This window comes from Pyrus communis, chromosome 7, assembly GCF_041283825.1.
Source record: "Pyrus communis isolate YQ-2024b chromosome 7, ASM4128382v1, whole genome shotgun sequence".
NCBI classification, from domain to species: domain Eukaryota; kingdom Viridiplantae; phylum Streptophyta; class Magnoliopsida; order Rosales; family Rosaceae; genus Pyrus; species Pyrus communis.
In genome coordinates, this window is record NC_142571.1 from 25,797,943 (window position 1) to 25,814,271 (window position 16,329).

General features: G+C 36.6%; 3 protein-coding genes and 1 pseudogene across 5 annotated transcripts; 3 read left to right on the plus strand and 1 right to left on the minus strand.

Annotated features, from left to right (window-relative positions):
* Positions 1-1,864: 1,864 nt before the first annotated feature.
* On the plus strand, positions 1,865-5,752 carry LOC137733286 (GDSL esterase/lipase CPRD49-like). Its single transcript, XM_088697333.1, has 6 exons — positions 1,865-2,164; positions 2,305-2,382; positions 3,548-3,688; positions 4,030-4,106; positions 4,195-4,347; positions 5,365-5,752. The coding sequence occupies exons 1-6, from the start codon at positions 2,054-2,056 to the stop codon at positions 5,576-5,578; spliced, it is 774 nt and encodes a 257-aa protein (XP_088553459.1). The 5' UTR covers positions 1,865-2,053; the 3' UTR covers positions 5,579-5,752.
* A 1,766-nt stretch (positions 5,753-7,518) lies between these two features.
* On the plus strand, positions 7,519-8,137 carry LOC137734462 (protein EARLY FLOWERING 4 pseudogene; annotated as a pseudogene).
* A 66-nt stretch (positions 8,138-8,203) lies between these two features.
* On the minus strand, positions 8,204-10,474 carry LOC137734648 (peptidyl-prolyl cis-trans isomerase CYP20-1). Of its 3 annotated transcripts, none has more exons than XM_068473902.2 (8): positions 10,315-10,474; positions 10,149-10,211; positions 9,997-10,063; positions 9,608-9,655; positions 9,481-9,504; positions 9,194-9,376; positions 9,020-9,091; positions 8,204-8,546 (listed from the first exon to the last, which is right to left on the minus strand). In XM_068473902.2, exons 1-8 carry the CDS (start codon positions 10,393-10,395, stop codon positions 8,494-8,496), a joined length of 591 nt encoding a protein of 196 aa, XP_068330003.2. In that variant the 5' UTR covers positions 10,396-10,474; the 3' UTR covers positions 8,204-8,493. The 3 variants fall into 3 exon arrangements, with proteins under 3 accessions (XP_068330003.2, XP_068330002.1, XP_088552834.1); XM_068473901.2 differs by having other exon boundaries at positions 9,016-9,091; XM_088696708.1 differs by lacking the exon at positions 9,481-9,504 and having other exon boundaries at positions 9,016-9,091.
* A 783-nt stretch (positions 10,475-11,257) lies between these two features.
* LOC137735440 (phosphoinositide phospholipase C 6) lies at positions 11,258-15,011 on the plus strand. The gene is made up of 9 exons (XM_068474864.2): positions 11,258-11,915; positions 12,648-12,844; positions 12,956-13,091; positions 13,208-13,387; positions 13,471-13,697; positions 13,792-13,909; positions 14,034-14,186; positions 14,296-14,382; positions 14,482-15,011. The coding sequence occupies exons 1-9, from the start codon at positions 11,565-11,567 to the stop codon at positions 14,794-14,796; spliced, it is 1,764 nt and encodes a 587-aa protein (XP_068330965.2). The 5' UTR covers positions 11,258-11,564; the 3' UTR covers positions 14,797-15,011.
* Positions 15,012-16,329: the final 1,318 nt, after the last annotated feature.

Genomic DNA, 16,329 nt, shown 5'->3' on the forward strand with positions numbered 1-16,329 from the left:
TTTTATTTTCATTGTTTTTAGATTTCCTCTAGTTATAAGCGTTTTCTAACAACTAATGTTGATATTGTATATTTTAGATAGAACTTTAGATGTGTTTCAGCTCTTAAAAAGCAATTTCTAACCAAATACGGGCTTGTCTAGAAGTATTATTAAAATGACTGGAAGGTGAAAGTGTTTTGAGTTTTCAAAAGCACTTGAAGTGCATTTTGAAACAAATACCAATTATGTGTTTTTTGACGGAAACACTTTAAGTGTTTTTTCTTCAGAATTTACTTGCATTTTTATTAAGTAAAATGCTTTCTAAAATTTTAAGAGTCAAATTACAATTGATGGCTGATGTGGCAATTTGAAGCCTTATGTCAAATTTTATACTTCTCCAACCGAATTGTCAAATATTATTTTGCGGAATAAGGGACCTACTATTAAAATGAATTAAAAATAAATTTGACATCAAATCACTAAGCCTTCAAATCCAGTCAGCAAATAACAATTCGGTTGGAAAGATTTTTGAAGTCAAATATGTACAGTAGCATTTCAACTAGGATTTTGATCTCTCTTTTGGAGATGCTCTAAAGAATCAAAAGAAGCCCTAATAATTTTCTTGTATTAGCCAAGGGCCAAGACATATATTTATTTTGTAAGTCTTTTCCTAAAGTGGGTTTGGCTTAATGACTGTAGTTCTAGATGACTAGAAAATTTGGTTAAAGGTTACATGATTGCTAGTGCTGGTTGGCTGGCTCTATAAATAATAAGTAATAAATAGGTCAAATCATATTAAGACAATAATTAGCAAACAGAAGAGGATCTTTTCCAGATTCATTTTGTGGGGATTCTACAAATCTTCACATCCTAATTGTTCATCGTACATCGTGTAGTTAGTTTTTGTCAGGTACTATTAGTGTTTAATTTTAAATTAAAAATAATCAAATAATTTCTGACCGCACGATGCATAATAAATGACTAAGATGTGAAAATTCTTATGATCTCATAATTTGAATCCGAATGTAATCCAAATCGTTAGCAAACAATGAGAAGATTAATCCTAATTATGGAAGTTTGATGTTTCTGTAAATATTTTTTTAAAAAAAGTTGTCGAGGAGAACGTATATAATAAGGATAGGGAAAGTGACCTGGAGAACGAAAGTGACCTGGAGAACGAAAGTGACTTGTATGGGCAGTCTCTTGCCAAACTAGTCATTTTCGTACGAGGGAATGCATAGTGTCAGTACTAGTTAAGTATTTTCGACGGAAAACTACTCTAGAAACATGACGAAAAAAATAAATAAATAATCACCTTATGAATCTCGTTTCAGAGTTGTTGAAGTTTCAAATTCAATAATCACCTCATGAATTTTGTCTCAAAGTTGTTGGAAGTTTCTTATGAGGGTATTATCTTCAATTTCTATATTTTTTTTTTCTGCATTTAAAGTTTTAAATTCAATAATCACCTTATGAATTTCATTTCAGCCACATAGTACTGTTTCGCAGGCTAAAACCGTATTGTAAATTTCTCCTTATTCAATACTTTTTTATTGCAAAACGCTATGATTCAGTACTTTTTAAAGAGTGAAAAGTGGATATTAGTTATAAAATACTCTTGAGTACTTTTTTAACGAGTTTATAGACCACTTTTAGCACGAATTTATACAAAATTCATTTCCGTTGAAGAATACAAATGAATATGCTAAAAACAATCAAGAGTAAATTTAGCCAAGGACTGAATACATATAACAAGCCGTCTAGCCCCTCGTCAGGTCCCAACATGCGCATCCCAAACTAATACGAAAAGATTTAGTCAGATAAAAAAATTTAACCCTTCAATATTCTTTTTTTTTTTCAGCTCATATTAAATGTATTCAAAGTCGAACGTCAACTCCCGCCTGAGTGGCCACTACAATAAATAACCGAGTGTGCAAACCCAAACCAAACCGAACCAATTCAGAGTAAACTCGGAGGTCGTCCTAGCCCTCCAACTGCTCTCTACTCATCCGACCATTTCCTCGTCTTCTTCCTCCTTGTACACTTCGTGATTTTAGAGAGTTTAGAGAGAGAGATGGTCGGACCGACTAGGCCTGTGTTTGTTCTGTTCGGATCCTCCATTGTTCAGATGAGCTACGACAGAAGCGGTTGGGGCGCCATTCTTGCCGACATCTACTCTCGTAGAGTTCTGTTTCTCTCACTCTCTCCACCTGTTTTTCTGATTTGGGTCGTCAACTTTTCACTGCGACAATTAAGAAACAAGTCTAAAGTTGCAATCTTTGGGGTTCATTTTTAGTTATTGGGTTTGTGATCTTTCTTCTGCAGGCTGACATATTGTTGCGTGGTTACCTGGGTTGGAACTCACGGCGTGCTGTAAATGTCCTTGACCAAATTTTTCCCAAGGTAATTATGCTTTTAGCTAAAAAGTTACCATTTTTTAGATATGTGCTTGTAATTTAGTGATTTTAAGACTTTAGTCCCTGCCCTCATTGTAGGGGTGGGTTCAAAAAATCGAAAACTGAAAAAAAAGGACCAAACACCAAACCAAAACCTAAAACCGAAAACCGAAAAAAAGAAAAACCGAACCAAACTGAACTTCATTAGTTTGGTTTTGGAGGTTCGGAGACCGAATCGAACCGAACCAAACCAAATCCCTTTATACTTTATAAATGTATGCCCATAATGTTTCTTTTGTGAAACTTTGGTGCCAAGTTTGAAACTAAGTCTAGGGATTTTTCAAGGAGCATACTTGGTTCAATTAGGGAGGATATTCCATTGGTTATGGAGGAAAGTTTTGGAAGGCTTTGGAACTTGGAAGAGCTTTTCTATTTGTTTGCTTTTTAAATGGTTACGGTGATAATTTTTTTTGCAATTGAGGTTGTTGATAGAATATGATTGGTTTATATGATCTTGTATATGTACAACTACCTTCCCACTTTTCCTATTTTCTTATTATTAGTCTACCAATGCAAGCCTCTTTTCTAAATTCCATAATAAAAAAAGAATAAGTTTTATAAAATGAAAAAATCGAAACCGAATCGAACAAAATAAAACCGAAAAGAAAACCGAACTGAAAAAACCGAAAGAAAATTGAACCGAACTGACTTGAAGTTTTATTTTGGTTTTGGTTTTAGCAAAAAACAAAACTGAATAAAACTAAACCCGCCCCTTTGTGAGTGCTGAGTGCAGAAAAAATTCTAAAATATCTGATTTGGATTGTACCCGGTCAAAAATGGAGTGCGGAAATAACTACTCTTTTGAGAATAATGACCAACAAAAAATATTTGTCAAAAAGAAGCGTTATATGGGTTTGTGTTGGGCAGTAGATTAGAATAGTGTGCCCTCGCCTTTGCATTCAAGTTTGAATTCCCTTTCTATACATATTAGACTAATTTGGAAAACCCTTGTAAAAAGGAACATGTGTGATGAAGACTAATTTGTTTGTTTGTACTCATATCTTAACAAGTGGCATGTTTTGGGGGGAATTGTTAGATTACAAAACTCAGATATTCTCTTGCGTATATTACAGTGCCCTTGCTCCAATGTTGAATTACTGTTCTTGTTCTAGGATGCTGCTGTAAAACCTTCTTTGGTTATAGTTTATTTTGGTGGTAATGATTCTATGGGGCCTCATCCATCCGGGCTCGGCCCTCATGTCCCGCTTCCTGAATATATCGAGAACATGAGAAAGATTGCAAGTCATCTGAAGGTACTTTCTTCATCTATGTTAAGATGCATGCCTTTGAATTATTGAACCATCTGTTACATACATTCCATTTCGACATCAACTGTTTTTCTCATGCAAATGGAGGCTTAAACAAGAAGCAAATTTGTTTTCAGGAAACAAAAGGTGTTGATTTTTGAACACTTGAAAACAAATTTGATTAATTATCCAGAATCATGTATCTTTTTATGTGGTTGCAGTAATTCGATTCTGGTTTTGTTGCATATATGTTTCCCGTCAGTGTCATCCTCAAACGAGAGAATATTGTGCTTGCATATCTAAGTGAAAATTTTGAGGCATTCTAACACACTATATTTGAAAACCAGAGCCTTTCAGATTCAACGCGGATCATCTTTCTTAGTTGCCCTCCAGTGAACGAGGCCGTAATAAATGGAAACATAAGGTACTCAGATGCAACTCTTGTTTCTATAGTTATCCTTATCATATGTCTATGGCAGTGTCCCTTATACATCACTTTTCCTCTTTAAAAGGAGCGGGACTTTCAGCGAGATGATAAGAACCAACGAGTTATGCCAACAGTATTCAGAAGCTTGTATAAAGCTTTGCCAGGAAATCAATGTCACATCTGTTGATCTTTTCACTGCAGTTCAGAGAAAAGATGACTGGATGAATACTTGTTTTATGTAAGTTGGCATTTATTTTCGCGCTCTCGTTTTTGCCAATACCATCTGTTGACATTTGTATCGTTTGCATTTAAACCATCAATTTCCCTGTTTAATATCTTAGCATCCTCATTTACCGGATAGTTATATACTTTGCTTATAATATTTTTGCTAGTAAGGTCGTAGGTAATGGAGCGATGAATATATAGACGATTAGGCATAACCTGTACGGTTGATTTGCTATCACGCCTTGCTGCAGGTGTGCTTTTCAGCGCACATATTCAAACCCTTTAAGTAAAATTTTAGCCCCTCTTGGATTCAGCTGTGAAGATTTTTTTTTTCCAGTTAATAGCACATACACTGAATCCATATATTTGGGCAAAAATTTGCTTAATATCATCTCTTCAGAGAGAAGGTTTCATTCTGTCATCCATCACAGGTAAATGTTGTTAGACAAATAAGGAATATGGTTGGAGTCCTTGTGTAATTGTATATAATATTATTATTGGAAGAATAAGCCGTCCTACAGCCGTCAAGCCGTCCTACAGCCGTTCTACCTTGTCCTACCTACACACTAGCCGTCCTACAGCCGTCAAGCCGTCCTACAGCCGTCCTACCTTGTCCTACCTACACACTAGGACGGCTACCTTGTCCTCTACAGCCGTCCTACCTTGTCCTACCTACATACTAGGACAGCTACCTTGTCCTACCTACATACTAGGACGGCTACCTTGTCCTACCTACACATTTGTATCATGTATATATATCCTTGTAATCTTGTAGAAAATGATAATGAAAAATTAAGCATTCTCTTCCATTTGCATTCTCTTCCATAAGCATTCTCTTCCATTTTTCCACATTCATGTATCAATAACAAATATAATTTTTATCCTACATACCTTTTTCTACAAATGTTTCGATGATTTTGTCATACGATAGTGATATGAACGAATACAAAGTAGGGATCAAATATCATGAACACTGTTCGGATATCTGCTTGAGATGTATTTTAATGCATCTTCGCTTATCTTTTTGCAGAGATGGGATTCATTTTTCTGCTGAAGGGAGCAAAATAGTGGTGGAAGAGATACTCAAGGTACTGAGAGAAGCTGACTGGAAGCCAAGTTTACACTGGAAATCCATGCCAATAGAATTTTCAGAGGATTCACCATATGATATTGCTGCTGCTGACGGAAAGACAACGTTCAATCCCTCCAGCTCGACTTTTTATTGGGAGATTCAGTGGGACTAATTTGCAGATGTGGAATGATTTCCGCACTCCTCCCTTTTCCTTAGCCTTGTCTTGCAAAATTGTTCACACTTTTTTATTTTTATGTTTTATCCAATGTGGGATTCATATATCGAATCGTTCTCACGTACTATTTTTCTTTTTCGGCATACCCTTGTTTATTTCTATATGTTGGTTTTGTTCAAGTACTAGAAATATACATATCTAGAGAAAGAAATGGCGCATGAAAATTACTTTGCAGGTGTTACAACTATACAACTTTTTTTGATGAAAAAGAATCGAAAGATGCTTCATCCAAAATGAATGGAACATCGTGAAGTTAATATAACATAGCTCAAAAGATCTTTCTAAAACGTGAAAAATCAGAAATAAATTCTATTTGTTTTTGAAAAAATAGTCTTACATGCCAATTAGTACTACGTCTAGTGATATTTCTTTTCGTTTGTAAGTGAGAGGTTTTATGTTCGATTCTCGTCAAAAGCGAATTTGAACCACATTATTGCTAGTCCATTATGAGGCTTAACCCACTCCCCCACCCTTAGTGTATACAATATCGTTTGTTAAAATAAATAAATAAATGGTCTAAATACATTTTGGTGGTTCGTGAGATGAGAAGTTTGGAAAGTTCAGTTAGGGATTTGATGTGAGAACAAAGTGAGGGCTATCGACTATCTGACACACTTTTCATCTTTTTTTATTCGAGTTTGAGACCGACAATGTAAGATAGACTTACACACTCAAATACATTGTTCATAATCACAATGTGCTTCTTGTTTTACCCCTGATAAGTTGGCATTATTACATTTTTCACTAGAACAAAAATGCCCCGCACTCATCTCTTTCCTCTTGATTTCTTCCAATTGAAAATCTTGCGCGACTTGTCCTCACCAAGTAGCCACTTTGCTTCAGATCTTTCAATTGATTCTGATTCAAGCTTTCCAACGGTAATTGGACGATTCGTCCGATGCCAGCCATCAAGGTTAGTCTGAAACAATTCCTACCTTATTGACCTATTGCATGTCAAAATCTGCTTCAAATTTGTGATTTAAAATAATTGGGCTTTAGAAACAAATAGATTCTTTTTAATCTTAATTTAGAAAATTATATTCGAATTTGTTTTACATCTGATTCAGTTGGATTTAGGGGTTGTGTTTTAGTGTTTCTAGCCTGAGTTGTATATAATAATAAATAAATAAATAAAAGTGATTTTTTTGTGTCCTAAAGAGTTCAGTATGGTCATAGACACGAATCTGATATTATCAAGTAAGATGCCGAGTCCTCTTGCTTTCATATAATTACATTTGTGAGCTGCTTTTCTGTGTTTTTGTTGATTTGTTTGCTTATCTGGTATATACAGCAAGAGACGATAACACCGCCACCAACATTATCAATTTATGCATAAAAACGTAAATCACATCATCAAAATAATATAACATATGATAGCGGGGTTTTTTCAAGTCAATTTTTGTTGGCATGTTGTTGTTCATGTGTTGATTTGATAAATGCAAGTGCTTTTGGCATTTTATGACAAAGAAGAAGAATGGTATGTATGTTATAACATTACGAGTCTGAGAAAGTGTATGGAGGTAAGCAACAGTTATGTGAATTGTATCGATGTAAGCAAGAGTTGTGTAAGATGTGGATTGTATGGATGTAAGCAACTGTTTTTTTGCTAAAAATATGACTTTTTGATATATTGTTCATTACGAAACAAGAAGGAATAGGAAGAAAGTGTAATATATGATCTCTAACTATTCGACTTTGTTCCAAGCAGTATTGTTTGGTGAAGTAGATATGTTAAGATATTCGAGAAAATTAAAAATATTTAAAATTCATCTTGAGGAGGTTGTCATTCTCCAAGTGAAATCCGGATACCAATTCTCAAGATCAATGGTCCCACAAAGTGGCATATGAAGCAGACCTCTTGTGTGTGGTACATATTTGTAATTTCCTTGTCCCAAAACAGGAAACAACAAACGACAAACAACAGAGCCGAGTAGAGCGCGCATTTTCGCACACATGACCACCCGTGACTCATCCTCCGGAGCCGAATCGAGCATGGAGTACTTCAACCACGAATCCCCAACCGAACGCACCGTTTCGGTCACCGCCGTCTTCGATCAAGACGAGGAAGCGTACGATTTGGAGGTGTGGGACCAGTTCAACCGCAGGTTCCGCGAGGTCCAGTCCGTACTGGATCGCAACCGCTCCCTGATCCAGCAGGTCAACGACAACCACCGATCTCGGGTCGCCGACAACATGGTGAAGAACGTGGCGCTTATCCAGGAGATAAACATCAACATCTCCAAGATCGTTTCACTTTACTCCGACCTCTCATCCAATTTTTCCACCTTCTTTCACCACCACAACGCCGGCGGAATAGCCAAGGACGGCGGCGCCAAGCCCGATAAATAGTGCCATTTTTAATAATCCAGCTAGGTTTTTGTAGTGTTATTACTTGTTAGTGTTTTTATTTTTAAAGTTATTTTCCTCATTTCGTCAATAAATCAATGAACCATTAAGACAACTTGTTTAATTTTACTAAAAATACTTGGCTCGTTACATGACAGTCCAATTTGTCCTCGTACATGCATAAATTTTTCTTTTTGTGATTCTAACGAGTGCATGTGTCAATCTATAATTTAAAAATATGGAGAAATTGCTCCTTACACATAAGGAGCCGAGATTCGAATACAGAATAGAAGTAACTGAATCGAAACTCGTTTTAGTGATGCATTTATCAGTCATGTGCAACATAAGCATATAGTATGTTGTAATCCTTTTTCACAGGGAGGAGAATCCGGTTGCTGTTCGTATGAAAGGTTAGTGTAGTTACATTGGAAGTTCGCCACTGTTGGTGATGACAACCTTGCTCCTAGGTACCCCATCCTTGCCTCCTACTTCTTCGACTTTGGACACTACGTCCATCCCGGAAAGTACCTTGCCAAATACAACATGCCGCCCATCCAACCTTTCAAGAAAAGCAGAGCGAAATGCAGGCATGTCAATTTACAAAACATTCTGTTCAGTCTCCAAATCAAAATATGCATGCCAAAATCATAACCTAGTTCGTAATCGTATGACAGGATTGATCTTGTTTCAGTTGTAGGAAAGGATTCTTCTTCGGGAGTTTTAACGAAAAGCCCGTGGTACTGTTCACTTTAACGAAAAACCACATTTTTACACTAAAATGTCAAACCTGTACTATTCATTTTACCCTTTATTTTGTCCTTATCATTAAAACTTAAAGTTTTCAAGCCCTTTTCATTAGTTTTCATTTCTTCTAATGGGAATGGAAACTAGTTGGCACTTGAGAAAAACTTAACAAAATTGATCTCTCCTAACCCTGACTTACTTGAGAAACACTGCGTTTAGAAATTTAACAATGCTGAATATCTAAAACTGCAGGTATTCCTAGAAACGTCGAAAGGGAAACCTACCAACCGGTTTTGACTGTTGTGATGAAGAATTGCGATCCGTTGGTGTCTGGCCCAGCATTTGCCATAGAAAGAACACCTGTTTTTCAGGCAGAAAGTCGAATTCAGATGAATAGCAATACACTTCCGACATTTACATTTAAACTTCACTTAAATGAGAACTTTAGCAGACTTTACTTGCCTGGCCCAGTGTGCCGCAGTTTGAAGTTTTCATCTGCAAACTTATCACCGTATATTGATTCTCCACCTCGTCCATCACCGAGGGTGAAATCACCTCCCTGTATCATAAAGGTGGGGATAATCCTATGAAATGTACTGCCTTTGTAGTGAAGAGGCTTCCTACTCGTTCCAGTTCCTTTTTCCCCTGAAAAGCGAGGAGGACTCATTAAACTCGAAAACACAAAATCTGTAGCTTCCATGCAAATGATCACAAGATCACAGACAAGGGAGCTAAAGTTACTCGTCTACCAGTGCAAAGCGCTCGAAAATTCTCTGCGTTTGAAACAGAAACTTCGGTTAATTCTTTCCACAGAAATATATCTCAACGAAGAATGAACATATAAACACAATGCTTGCACTTTACTGGGGTACCAACCTATGGTTTTAGGAACTGTTTTTCCAAAGAGACCCATCACAATGCGACCTGAAAGAAAACAAAACATGAATAAGTAAAATCTACAGCAGCTGATGAACAAAACACAAAGTTCTCATCTTTAATTTAATTTGATCAAATATTGGAGGAAATTAACAACTACCCAGAAATTTTTGCTCGAAACTAATTGATAATATGAATAATTTCAATTAAGCAACATTTATCTGCCAAGTGATTTACAACAGCTGATGAACAAAACCCAAATTTCTTAACTTAATTTAACCATACCATTTAATTGGAAGAAATTAAAAATTACCCAGAAATGTTTGCACGTAATTAATTGATGAAATGACCAATTGGGCAATCAAAATTTCCAGATGAAGAAATCATACCAATGGGTTTCCCATTAATTTCAATGTCGAAGTACACTTTGTGAGTCACTTGCTCCAAATCGTTCTCCTGCCAAAAACAGAAACAAACACAAAAATAAGCAGCTCTGTTGGTTCCCAAAGAAAACTGGCGGGTGAGATTATCAAATCCCCACCTCATGGAGCTCGCTTTTGACAACATTCGGCTTGTTCAGAGCTCCGTCGTCGCCGAGTCGAGTCTGAAATCGAATCGCAAAACAAATTCAAAAAACAATCTGGAGAGAAGAGAAAGCTGCAGAGATCGATTTATGCAGTTGGGAGAAAGAGTGGTGGAGTTTGTACCAGGATGAAGGCCAAAGTGCCGAAGAGGAGTAGGACCCACAAGAGAGCCGCCGCCGAAACCAGCCTTCTTCCGGTCGCCATCTCGGCGTTTCTTGTTTCTCAGTGCTTCCGGCGGTTGTGGACTTGTGAGCTGCGGGTGACTGGGACTTATGAGCTGCGGGTGACTGTGAGTGGGACTGGATGTGTGGGCCTGTCATCTGGACTAAATTTTTGTTTGGGCCCAACTAAGCAAACATTTTATGGCCGGCCACCCAAGAGTGTATTTTAAGACACCAACTATGTCCAAAACTGTCAATTTCATTCTTTTTGTAATAACTTCCATACACTTGGTACGTCGTTGTAGTAGTATTCTAAAATATAAGCGCAATGTAGTGTGTTATAACCCTTCTTTGCATCATCTCACATGACTTTTTTGTAACATGTTTCATACTTCGTATCTCTTTATTATCACTCCATTGTGACGGTATTCCAACATTATTCCAAGAGAAATGCTAATGGGACTTTCTTAAAAATGGGAATCTTCATAAATTTTCTATCACATCATATTTTTTATACAATATTAAGGTTAAACTATAAGCTGACAGAAAATTCATAAAAAATCTCATATTTTAAAGAGTTTCCTTAGCATTTTTCTTATTTCAATGTCACATTTTAAAGAATTCCACGTTAAATTTGCAAATCAGTAAAAATGGCTTTTTTTCGTTGCCTTGTTATTATTAGAATGGGATATAATTCTTTCATGACCAACGTGTAAAATGAAATCATATATGTTTTTGGAACCCGTAAAAAACGACAACTACAGAATTAGACCCATTCGAACTTTAGTGTCCAAAGTTCAGAGGTCAAAAAATATGAACCACGCAAATCGAATTCAATGATTTTAATTTATTCACTCAGTTGGCTCTTCTCACACAAATAACGATGCTGATTTTTTTTTTCACATAAATCAAAGGCCCGGACACTACCGTCCAAAGTGCATCGAATTCCAACGACACCTCGTCAGGCTTTTTATGTTAGTTTGTGGGCACGTCAGGGGAGAAGCTTTTGGAGTTGGAACGAATAGTTGATTGGTCGGTTAATCTCTAACGATCCAGCTGATTTCTAGGCCCCCCTCTCGTCTTCCTTCATCACTCCCTCCTCTCACTTTTTCCCCTCCTTTTTCTCATTTCATTTTCCCGGGAACCAAACAGAAAACTGAGAAAACCAAAAGGAAAAGTCGATCGAATCGGAATCCGAATTGGAGTTTTTCAATGGGTGACAGCAATGCGCCGCACCACAATTACACGATGTTCAAGTGCTTCAACCGGAAGTTCAAGGCCAGTGTGGCCGGCCCGCCGCCCGACGTCAAGGCGGTGTTCTCGAAGTTTGCCCAGGGCGGGGACCACATGTCCATCGACCAGTTCCGGAGCTTCCTGGTCGAGCACCAGGGCGAGTCGGCTGAGGCCCTCACTATCTCCGACGCCCACACTATCCTCCTCGACTTCACGACCCACCACCTGGGAGAAGCCGCGCACCACAAGAAGCTCGTGGGCGGTCTCACTCTCGAGGATTTCTTTCATTTCTTGTTTCTTGAAGAATTCAACAGTCCAATTAGAAGACAGGTCAAATTTCGTCACTCCCAGCACATCCATTTTGACTTTGTTTTTGTTAGATGTTATCGGCACTCTAAAAATTCACTTGGTACTCTGATAACAATGTGATAGAACATTGTTATCAGAGCAATCATGTTGACGCGTGCAAGTTCACAATCGGTTAACATAAGTCGAACGAGAAAACAATTTTTTTTTTTTTTTTTTTTTAATTTCAAATGTATGATGCAGTGATGATTTGAAATGTTTACGGAGCATTACGTGAGTTTAGATGATTGGTCAGGTTAATTCTTGTTAAGATACGTGTTCAAAATTCAAAGTCTAGCATAATGAGTTGATAACATAAGTTTGACAAGAAAACGTAATCTGCATCTTTTTGATTTGAAGTTTTTTCAATGAGTAATGTTACACTTGCTACATAATTGTTCCATCATTTGTACCGTCTATCTAATAGAGATAGGGCCTGCCAACGCATGTAGGTCCATCTCTACTAGAGGATGTACAAATGATGGTATAACTAGCATTTTTGTTTTTTAATTATATATGATATAGGGATGCTTTGAACAAGTGAAATAGAGGCGAGAACCTTCGATAGTGAGACCTAATTACATAAAGTTTTTATGTTTTCATGAGAGTTGCTTTTCAGATGACGTAGTCAGGCTACCTACTGAAGATTTTTCTCGGAATAGAGGGGCCATATTAGGTTTGTTGTTGGCTAACATACATGTGAATTTGCAATTACAGGTACACCATGATATGAATGCTCCAATATCACATTACTTCATATATACAGGGCATAATTCCTATCTTACTGGGAATCAACTCAGTAGTGACTGCAGTGATGTCCCAATCATCACGGCATTGCAAAAGGGTGTTAAAGTAATCGAACTCGATTTGTGGCCAAACTCTGCAAAAGATGATGTTCAAGTTTATCATGGAAGGTACTTACCTAGCTGTTAGCTCAGTTGATCATCTTAAATCATGTTTCGATTGTAGGTTCATAGTTAGCGATGACGATTGAACCAAAAATGAATACATTCTGTATAATGTAGGACCTTGACCGCTCCTGTGACGCTAATCAAATGCTTGAAGTCGATAAAAGAACATGCTTTTGATAAATCTCCATACCCTGTTGTTATAACTTTTGAAGATCACCTTACTCCCAAACTTCAGGCAAAAGTTGCAGAGGTTAGCTTTCATGTTCGAATCTTGTGTGTAAAGGTTTAGATTTCAGTTGAACTTTGCATCTGTTGCTTTCACATCGTTGTTTTCTGACCTCAAGTTTGTGATTTTGCATAATGTAGATGGTTATCCAAACATTTGGAGACACGCTGTATTATCCGGGCGCAGAAGACCAGATGGTAGAGTTCCCATCGCCCGAATCTTTAAAAAACCGAATTATTATATCAACAAAACCGCCAAAAGAACACAGCGAATCAAAGAGTTCAAAGGACAAGGATGGTGGAAGGTCTTCATCTGAAGAGGTCAGCTGATAATTGCAATTAATTTATCTCCCAATTTGGTTACGGGTTTGCTTCTTTTACACTACTTCTTTTACTGGGTTCAGAGTGGGAGTGATCAAGAGGGTGAGGCTATCAACAATGCCAATGCAGCTGAAGCTAAATCATTCCAACAATCAGCGCCCGAGTACAAGCGTCTCATAACAATCCATGCTGGAAAACCGTCGGGTGAATTAAAGGATGCACTAGCGGTTGGTGATAAAGTTAGACGTCTAAGTTTGAGTGAACAGAAACTTGAAAAGGCGGCTGAAGATCATGGAGCTGATGTCGTAAGGTAATAACTGCAAGAATTTAGCTTATCCTTTTGTTATCCGTGTTCTTCTCAGTACTAACAGTTCTGTTACTTCTTGTTGTGTTATGCTCTCTAGGTTCACACAGAAGAATGTTCTAAGGGTGTACCCGAAAGGAACAAGATTCAACTCCTCAAATTACGAACCACATGTTGGGTGGATGCATGGAGCTCAAATGGTTGCATTTAATATGCAGGTTAGTTTCAAGTTTTCCTTTTTGTCATCAGAGATTAGCTTCGAGTTCAAGGTTTCAAGGAAAACATGATTCGATCTCCGTGGGAGATATAGAAACTAGCTAACATGTCAAAATTCTTCAACAGGGAAATGACAAATACAATTGGTTGATGCATGGGATGTTTAGAGCCAACGGGGGGTGCGGTTATCTAAAGAAGCCCGACTTTTTGATGTACAAGGGTCCGAATGGTGACGTTTTCGATCCAAAAAAGACCTTGACCGTGGTAAAGACGTTGAAGGTGAGTACATTTTGTCTCAACTTAAAAGTGAAGTTCATAATTGACAGGTGAGACACGTTGAAGGTGAGTTCTGAAATGGTCTCATGAGTACATGGATGTTAATTGACAGGTGAAAGTATACATGGGAAACGGATGGCACTTGGATTTCAGCCGGACGCACTTTGATTCCTTCTCCCCTCCGGATTTCTACACAAAGGTTAGATGAATTATACTTTCTATCAACCGAATTATGCGTTTATTTGTTTCATACGAATGTTCAACTCAAAAACTGGGAGTGTTTTGTGGATTATGGCAGGTTTTTATTGTTGGAGTGCCAGCAGATTGTGGTAAGTTCAAAACAAAGATTATTGAGGATGATTGGATACCTGTATGGGATGAAGAGTTTTCATTCCCTATGACAGTTCCCGAGCTTGCCATACTCCGTTTAGAAGTCCGAGAGTATAACAGGTCCGAGAAGGACGGTTTTGGCGGGCAAACGTGTCTGCCCGTCTCCGAGTTAAAACCCGGGATCAGGGCAGTCCCCTTGTATGATGAAAAGGGGGAGAAACTCAAATCTGTAAAGCTTCTAATAAGGTTTCAATTCGAGAACGCACTCTCCCTTACAACATAATTGAGGGCTCGATTGGATGTACTATTCTATAAAATGCTTTTAGTCACTAGTACATTCTAACAAGCCCTAAACGGTATGCAAGTGTGTATGTAATTAGTGATATTGTTAATTATGTTTCCGATTTTGACTTGTATTGAGGCCGTGACTTTGACTCATGAGTTTTGTTAGTGGGATCATATTTTATAAACATATAAATTATAAATTAACTTTTAATCGTCGCTTGCTAATCATCTTATGAGATTGTTTAATGCTTAATCAAGTTTTAAGTCAAATCAGTTGGGTAGTGTTTGACTTGCTATAGATTACTAGATGTGTCCAAGGTGCTGTTCTACGAGCATTCACGAGAGCAAATTATAAATTAATTAAATTATAATTATTCTCGTTATCTTGGTCATTTATCGTTAAATTTGATATTAGGGTTGAAGATTAAGACACTAAAATATTTATGTATTGTCATTATAGCTTTTGAGATCTTTTATTAAAACACTTGTAGTTTTAATTTCGGTAATTGGAGTTTCGTAGTTTACTTAAATTTTAATTTAGGAGAACCCGTTAAATCAACAAACCTAATTTGACGTTTTTGTCATGCAATAAAACAAGCAGAGAGGAAAAATTGGCCTTTTGAAACTTGGCAGGTCTAATTTTCTTAAATTTGCACCTCAAGATCCAAATTACACTCAAACGTTGAAATTCACGATTTCTCCCAAAAGTGTTTTAGTCTAAAAGATCGTTATAAGCGGCAGCCCCCTCAACTTGTTTATGATTTGACAAAAACGGTAATTTCTATACGTTGATTTAACGTATTATCTTTGATAGAAATCTTATCAAACTACATAAATTTATGGATAATGTCTGCGTCATCCACTTGCGGCTAATGAACCTTTAGTGTCTAAATATCATAATCGAAATCGTTCATTCTTTTTATCAGTATTTAAATATCATGTGCAAAAATTATTCAATTTGAAGATCTTTTAGTCATTTATATGCATAAAGAAATGGACGGTTCATCATGATGATCTTACTTGTTCTTAAAATGTCGATTGGTTTAACACTTATAGATGACTAAATGATTTTTAAATTTAATTGTATTTACAAACATAATTTTTAAATGATGATAAAACGAATAATAATTCTAATTATAATGTTCAAATGATAGTAGTTCGTTAACCATAAGTACAAATACAAGTAAGTTTCCCTATAAGAACACAAGCAATATCCTAAATTTATTTGCCAGAATTTAAACCATTGAAAACAGGATTTTTCCCTTTCTTTTTTGGTTGGAATTGAAAATATAAATTGACAGAAAAGAAAAATAAATAAAAATAAAAATAATGCCAATTCAAAATAATAAAAGAATTTTTAACGACAAGCCCACTGTACATTAAAAAGTCAAACCTAATATTATTCATTTTACATTTTATTTTATTTTTATTGTTAAAATTTAAAATTTTTAAACAATTTTTATTAGTTTTTCTAAGAATAAAAGGTGATCGACAAGAAATGACAGTAATTAATGATGATTGTAGGGACATG